The sequence below is a fragment of the Lissotriton vulgaris genome, chromosome 4_1 (genome assembly GCF_964263255.1).
Source record: "Lissotriton vulgaris chromosome 4_1, aLisVul1.2, whole genome shotgun sequence".
NCBI lineage: Eukaryota > Metazoa > Chordata > Amphibia > Caudata > Salamandridae > Lissotriton > Lissotriton vulgaris.
In genome coordinates, this window is record NC_141691.1 from 270,272,271 (window position 1) to 270,280,277 (window position 8,007).

The following is an 8,007-nucleotide window of genomic DNA, read 5'->3' on the forward strand; positions in this document are numbered from 1 at the left end:
TGGCGCTAAGAATATAATAATAATAATAATAATCACATTCACTTGATAAGACATTACAAAAATAACTAAGGTGCAGAAGTCAAAGTATCCAGGGGGATGAAATATGCCTAATTCTCAGACAAAAAACGCGGTGTGCCACTTGTGGTTGTTGATATGCACAACGGAATGCTCGATTTCGAGCTCTACTAAGATGTTGGGAGGTTTAACATTCTCCACACGTACAAAGGACCCTTCCTGTAGAAGAGGAAAACCTTCCTGGGACAGCAAACCTCAAATATAATGAAACTGGACATGTTATGTTATGTTATGTTATAGGGGTATTTGTTAAGTGCACTCCAAGGAGTGTCCCAGCGCTGAACAAAAAGGTGAACATACTGTAATAAGAAGACAGTGTCTAAGAAATACTAAAAATCAAAACATTGAAGCACTCTACCTTGATGAAAACATGTCCACATGAGTTTAGGACCCTACTCCATGTATTCCTCACCTCACCGGCCCTCTTAAGTGTGCCCATAAACACTCACCTCTGCTAATGCTGCCATACAGATCCGAGTATGTGTCTGCAAATGTGCAAAACAGGTGAGATCGATGCTGCATTTTGTGCCCTTCGTCGCCTAGTTATGTGCATCATATACACATTAAAATAGTGGTGAGCGTATCATTACAGACAGCAAAAAGCTTAAACTCTACTCTAGACATTATGTGACTGTGATCCCAGGAACGTTGGGCCCTAAGAGGGAGCACACGCTCGGCCAGCAAGGCTGATTTTAATCCCTAGTGTTCACTTATCATTTGTTTTATTTATTTGGTTCACAACCTTACTGGGTAACCAGCAACAACAATGGGGTGTGTAAGACATATGCAAGTGTCATAAAAAGTAATCTTGCCCTTCTTAATTACATTAATGCCAGAAACAGCAGAATGTTCCCAGTACAGAAAAGTGAACCGAAGTGCATGACACTAGCTTTGAGACTGAGGCTGAGTCCATTTGGCATGGACATTTCTTGGCAAGAACATTTTCAACTGGAAGCTGCTGTTTAATCTTACTTAAAAGTGATTCATATGAAATACTAAGTTTTAAATTTGCAGATAAAGACGTGTACATTTATTAAAAAGATGTTAAAATTAGGCAGTAGTCCACTTGAGTCTCTGCATGACAAAAAAGGTTTATTATGTGCAGTAACCTATTTATAAAAAGGAAACAGTGTGCCCCTTTCACAAGCCAGCAATTGCGTTAGGAAGCAATTCAAAAGCCTGCCCTACTTTACATGCAGATCACCATCCCACTTGCATAAGGATTTACAATAGATACAAACAAAACAGTTTTTGTTGTAAATAAGGGATTCTTGTTCAAAACTGTACGTGTATTTTTGCAATGAAAACTATTTTTAAATAATCATAGTAAAGAAAATGACTATGTAGAGTGAATGTGTCATTTGTTTTTAACTATGTTTTAATATTTTCGAGCATAAATATTTCAGACCATCTGCAGTGGAAACAGATGATATCGTTGTGGTCTTTTCAGCCACGGAACACAGTGAATTTAACTTTTTTGGGTGATGACAAGATGTGGTGAGAGGAAGTTGTGTTTTTCAAAGTTGTTCAGGCAGTAGGAGATCTGTATCTAATTGTTTCACTCTCATATAGGTGTTTCTTTTAGTGTAGCAGACACCAATTGTCTAGTTGTACAAGCCAGGCTACCTTCTTAATTTCTTTACTCATCTTCTTTCATCTGTTAGAATTGTTTTATTATACAAATATTCTAAAATGGCGACTATAACTTAAACATCAGCTGTGTGGCACCATTCCAATAGGAAACTTATCTCAGAAAAAGTAATATCATATTTTACAATATCAATAGACTGTATTAACTAATCAGTGCACTGTATTATGACATGAAATTACTTTTATTAATAAACTGTTATTTGCATTTGAAGGATCCATTCGCTGATTGCTAATTTGCCTACATAGAAGTCAATTTACAGATTTAGAAAGCTAAAAATGATCTATACAGTTGAGTGTATAAAGCCCAAGTTAAGATAACCTTTTTCTTTATATAAAATAGTGGCTTATTTCATTCAAATCAGAACAAGTGTTCTAATTTAGCACTGTAGCTGTATACAGGTAAATCTATTATACATGTTTCTCATTTCAAAAAATACATCACATTAAAATATGTTCAATCTTTCAATGCTAGGAGCAACAATTAAGTATTTTACTTAAAGTGCAAAGGCACTTTAACACAAAAAGTGACGCCCAGTGGCTAAACTTGGTAGCTGATCTCAAATATCTGTATAATACTATTTACATATACTTGTTATTTTTCTTAAAATCACTGATAATCCTCTACAAAGGGCATTAGCTTAAATACCCACCATTAATTGAAAAGCATAAAACAAAATGCAAATTCTACTTTAGAAATTCCCAATGACAGATTTTGCAGAGTTAAAAATGGGTGGAGAAATAACTTAAGAAGCTTGAAAAAAGCAACATCTTGACAACACATATTTTCAAGTTCCATACAGTGTAATAGCTGGAAAGGAAAAATGCTGAGCTTATGAAAAAAGCACCACTTGGTGTCAGTTCAGACAGAGGCCAGTGTTCAGACAGCAGTAACTCACTCACATATATCTCTTACAGTTGGCTTATTGCCGTTTGTTTCTCCAGAACTTCGAGGTAATCTGGCTCTGTCTGTAGTTTTTTACCTGGGAGCAATGGGTGCTCCGGTTTGGACTGGTCTGTAAAATATTTCCTGGGTGTCCCATATAAAATAGTTTTGTTGAGCATATCCTGGTGTTGGCGCCTGGATTCATATGAAGGCATGCAATGCCTCTTGGGCAGCGTGCAGAAGTTATAATGTACCACCCCGCTGGGCAGCTCTTTTACCCTTTCTGTGATGTTCTGGTAGAGCAGTTCATGCTCCCTAGCAGTGGGCTGCTGTTTTTCCAGAAGTTCAGCAGTGCTTATTGTATAGGCTAAACTTGAAGGATCCTCCATTTTATTGTCAAGGTTACTGTAACTAAAGTCCTGCAGGTTCCTGTAGTAAGCAACGGGGTCACCTTCTTTTTGCATGTAGATGGGATTTTGGCACATCTGCCCAATGGGAGGAGGGATATAGTTATACACGTGTGCTTCTGTTTTCTCATGGGTTTCTGTTCTGTAAGACCCATATTGCAGCTGGAATGAACCCAGGTCCAAATTGTTGGCGCTGCTGCTGGGGACATGTTGGACACCCTTGCGTCGCTTCAGAACAAACACAAATAGTCCTGCTCCAAAGCACACTGACAAGATGAAGACAACAAGTAGGCCTAGTATTAAGACTGAGAGGGGGACCTCAGTGTGGATTTCTGCATATGAACTTGGCGAGACGCTCAGAGGGTAGGGTATTTCTGTGCTGTGGCCCAGGTGAAAAATTGTAGTATCCGAGAATCCAGAGTTTTCGGGACAGATGGCATCCTTCCGGAGGAACCTCAGATGCTCCCCTGCATGTTTGGCTGGGGAGTCACAGGTCACCTCGTGGACAACCACAGTGGAGCTGGACTGCTCAATCCAGTTTTTCAGTCCCAAAATGGCACAGGTACAGTCCCATGGATTCTCCTGCAGGTCAATCTGAACAAAAGCCGGGAGCTGGTCTAGGACACCCTTCACAGGTAGATAGGAAAAATGATTGTTCCTCAAGTTCAGTCTAGTGAGTGATGTGCCTCCAAACACATTGTCTGGTAATGATCGGAGCAGGTTGTTGTTGAGAAACAAGAGCTGGAGATTAGTGAAGGCATCAAATGTACTTGGTAAGATATCCTTGATGACATTGTACTCCAAGTATAGATACTGTAGACTGTACAGCCCATCAAACATGGAAGGGTAGAGGATTTCAAGGTAATTGCCATTAAGATAAAGTCTACGCAAACTCGTTAGGTTTGAAAAGGCACCATCTTGTATTATAGCTATCCTGTTATTTCCCAAATGTAATAAATCCAGAGAACTGTAGTCAAGAAGGTCATTTTTGTACACAATGTGGAGATAGTTACCTGTTAAATAAAGTTTCTTTGGGCTTGTGGGTTTGGGATGAAGGTCAGAAATATTGCTGATCTTTCGCTCCTGGCAGTTCACATTGAGCCCACTGTCAGAGCTCTGCGAGGTGCATGCACAGCTATCGGGGCAGGTGAGGGGGACAGGCGACTTGGTCTGATACACCATGATAGGGCCGAAGATGTGTCTGTCTTTGGGTATGGTGACCCGTGGAGTAGGCCGGTTCCTAGTTTTAGGGGGCCGGCTGGATTTTGGAGATCGAGTCGGTGTCATGGCCGGATTAAGTGTCGGAGGCAGCCGGTGCAGTCTTGGATCTGAAAGGGAAGGGTGTTGGCCCCTTGGGTTGGATTCACTGGAGCTCTTCCTTGGGCACAGATCCTGCTTGGACAACTGGGTGACATCTTTCCCATGGAGCCTGAAGGGTGTCTCACAGACAATCTCCCCCACAAAGACTGTGATGGTGTCCAGCCAGGCCTTCAGGGGGAGCAGGTCACAGGTGCAATTCCAGGGGTTCTCTTCCAGCTGGATCTCCATGATGCCCCCAATATGCTCCAGCACGCCCGCAAAGGGCAGCATCTTGAGCCGGTTGCCCCGCAGGTCCAGGTGAGTCAGCATCACGAAGCGGAAGACATTGTTCGGGAGGGACAGCAGCAGGTTGTCATTGAGGATGAGCACCTTGAGCCGGTTCAGCTTGCTGAAGGAGCCCGCCTCGATGGAGCTGATGTAGTTGTAATCAGCCTGCAGGTACTCCAGGCTCTCCAGCCCCACAAAGGTGTCTTCCCTGAGCGCCTCCAGTTTGTTGTTGTTCAGGTGCAGTCTCTTGAGGGTGCGGAGGCCGTTGAAGGCCCCGCTGCGGATCTCCTGCAGCTCGTTGTTGCCCAGGTGCAGGGTGACCGCGTTGGAGTAGTTGACAAACTCGTTGGGGTAGAGGCGGCCGAGCAGGTTGCCGTTGAGGAAGAGCTGGTAGATGCGGGACTGCGGCGGCAGCAGCAGGCTGACGCTGGTGAAGCCCTTGTTCTCGCAGTTGATGTTCAGCACGTTCTCCTTCTCCTCGCACTGGCAGCGCAGCTTGCACACGTCTTTGGTGCTCTTGCGGCCCTCCGTCTTCAGGAACCCAGCCACGGTTAACACGCTGAGCAGGAGGACGCTGTTCAGCATGTTTAGGCGCCTTCCTCGGTCCCGGGCCCGGTACCCACAGCGCTCAAACCTGCGGGGGGGGGAGAGGCACACGGTTACACGTGAAGCTGAGCAACAAACATACTTCTGAGAAAGTCCAAGCAAACAGTTCACTTCATACTGTCAACGAACACCCCCCATCAGCTTTCTCCAGGTCCCCACAATTATTTTATAGTTTAAATGTGTTTGATTGTATTTACTATTATTGTGCCTTACGTCTACTTTTCTTTTAGGTTTTTGCTCATTTCTTCCAACTGACTGCGCGCCGTTTTGCTATTTATTTTATCGACCAACGCTCTTTGGCAAGACTTATATAGATGGACTGAATCAATACATTTGTCTCCAGATTTCGGCATTGCAATATTGTTTTTTTGTCATTTTGTTCCCAAAATTTAATATTGCACGCCCAGCTTTAAACCCCGGAAGGGACATGATTTGCATCATCAAAAGATCAGCTCATAGGCCGAATATTTGCACATTACACAAATATGGACCTGGCAATCGAAAATCAAAATCAAAGCAACCAGCACCCCTGCTTCTGGTGGCCATGCATAAACATTTTAAGATCGTGTTACTGTCCTGTTGACGCTGCCTTCCTATTTCGTGGCATTAGACTCTAGGCGGATGCATCGTGTATCGACATTATGCACAGCCATCGACGAAACCTGAGGAGGGGCCACAATATACTTTTAATGGACAGTGTGTTGGTTCTTGCAGGAGTGCAAAATGGCTAGCGAGGTTCCCTGAATAGGAAACTGGCCTCTTGCCGTGAGCTCTTCTGCTAAAGTCACCCTCTGGGTCTCACAGCCCTGAAATGATGACGCCTGGCTGGGAGCTTGGTGCCTCGATGTCCCTCGTCCCTCTCTTGAATTCTGAGCCCTCCCCTGGTGTGATGCCCCCTCGGCATTCCGCCATCTGGGACCCCTGCGACCTCACTTGGTGCTCTCTACCTCTCATCCCTCTCGGGAGCTCTTCGCGCTCTAGTCGTGCAGTCGCCGTCTCTCATCCCGGATTCTCTGCGCCCTCGGCAGTGCCTATGGCATCCTATCCCGCTCTTCGAGTTCCGCAACTTCCCGCGGAGCCCTCAGCCTTACATCGCTCTTAGGGGTCTATGCTTACTCACGTGGCACTCTTTAAACTGCATCGCGTCCCGCAGCTCTGCGCTCTCACGGTGCGTCCCTGAATCCCATGGCTCTCGGTGCGAGGTCTGCGCCGTCGGATCCCCCAGCTCCCATCACTTTCTGCGTGCCCTACAATCTCACGTGTTGTCCGCGGTCTACGCTCTGGCTGTGCGCCCTGACACAGATTCCTCGCGGAAAGCCTACCCCTCCGCCTGGTGAAGACAACCTTCGGTGTGTACCCTCACCTACCACCCGTGGCTACATGGGAGCACTGCGCCTTCACGCGGAGCCCTCGGCCCCATCCTCCTGTCCTGAGAGCCCCGTGGTCTCAAGCGATGCACACAGCCGTCTTTGTGGGGTGCTTCACTCGCACTGATTCCCAATCCCTCTCATGAACATCTTTGGCCTCGAGAGGCTCTGGTCTGGACCCTCGGTGACGAAGCAAACACCCGGATGAAGCGGGCAGCATCTCCCCAAAAGATCCTGCGCGCAAACCCTGAAGAGGGTGCGGCGTAGAAGGTCAAATCCTGAATCCAACACACAAACGCCAAACCAGCAATCCTATCCCCAGGCACTCGGACCCTGGGGACCTTCGCATAAATAACACAGCGACTATACATACTTATGTTATTTGTGCTACCAACACAGTTTGTTCCCTAAAGTAGTTAGAACACGACCACTCACAACAATCTTGTGTCTGAAACACTGGCTACACATCACACACAATGTGCGGACACACGTGCATCCGTCTCAAGAACGGGGCAAAGATAGATGAAGCGTGCCCCATATCTCAGCTAAGGAGACCGCTGCACCTGCGAGCAGAGCAGGCGGAGGCGGCAGATGGAGAAGGAACCTCTAAGTAGGACGCGCGGACCCCCCAGAAAGTGAGGGTACTTACACATCAGGAAAGAGAATGTCTCTTCACCCTCGCCCTCCACGTGCGTCCGCAGTCTGGCATGGTCCGGACAGGGTGATGCTCCTTCTGCCGCTGAGGGACGTCCGACGACCCGGGAGAGCCGTGGCTTGGGAGCCGCTGGAGAGCCGAGCCGAGGCGCAGGCTCTGGAGCGCGCTCTGCCGCAGCAGCCTGCTCCTACCCCGCGCCCTGCTCCGCCTCGCTCTGCTGCTCTCCGAGCCCCCTGCACGCCCTTCGAGCACCCCCCTCCGTGACGTCACCTGCTGGTTGCTGGGGGAGCTGGGGAAGCACGCTCAATTTCAATGTGCACCGTCGAGAAGCTGAATGCACAACCTTGGAAGCAAGACAGACAAAAGTCTGTGTGTGAGACTGCGTGCGCGCCTCTGAATGTCTGCTAACGAGCGCATGTGACTGTGTGGATGTGAGACCGAGTGTGGGGGCCTGACTGCCCACAAATGCCTATAAGTTTGAGTGCAAAGTTTGACACTTTGTGCATGCTGTTGACTGCGTGTGGGGCATCTAAGGAGTAAGCGTTAGCGGTGCATAGTTGTTTGCCCAGTGAGTTCCAATGTATATGCTATGTGTCAGTGTATTTCGTGGCTTTGTGTGTCTCTTGGTTAGCGACGTATGTGAAGGCGTGAGAATCAGTCTGTTTTGCACTGTGCATCTGTATGTGTTTGGTTACCTGCTATTGAGTATCAGCACGTGTGTGACTCACAGTGTTAGCGTGACTGCCGATGTTGTCTCCTGAGTGTGCTAGAATATGG

General features: G+C 46.9%; 1 protein-coding gene across 1 annotated transcript; it reads right to left on the minus strand.

Annotated features, from left to right (window-relative positions):
• Nucleotides 1-1,890: 1,890 nt before the first annotated feature.
• On the minus strand, nucleotides 1,891-7,448 carry SLITRK2 (SLIT and NTRK like family member 2). Its single transcript, XM_086918614.1, has 2 exons — nucleotides 7,225-7,448; nucleotides 1,891-5,236 (listed from the first exon to the last, which is right to left on the minus strand). The coding sequence occupies exon 2, from the start codon at nucleotides 5,185-5,187 to the stop codon at nucleotides 2,635-2,637; it is 2,553 nt and encodes an 850-aa protein (XP_086774740.1). The 5' UTR covers nucleotides 5,188-5,236; nucleotides 7,225-7,448; the 3' UTR covers nucleotides 1,891-2,634.
• Nucleotides 7,449-8,007: the final 559 nt, after the last annotated feature.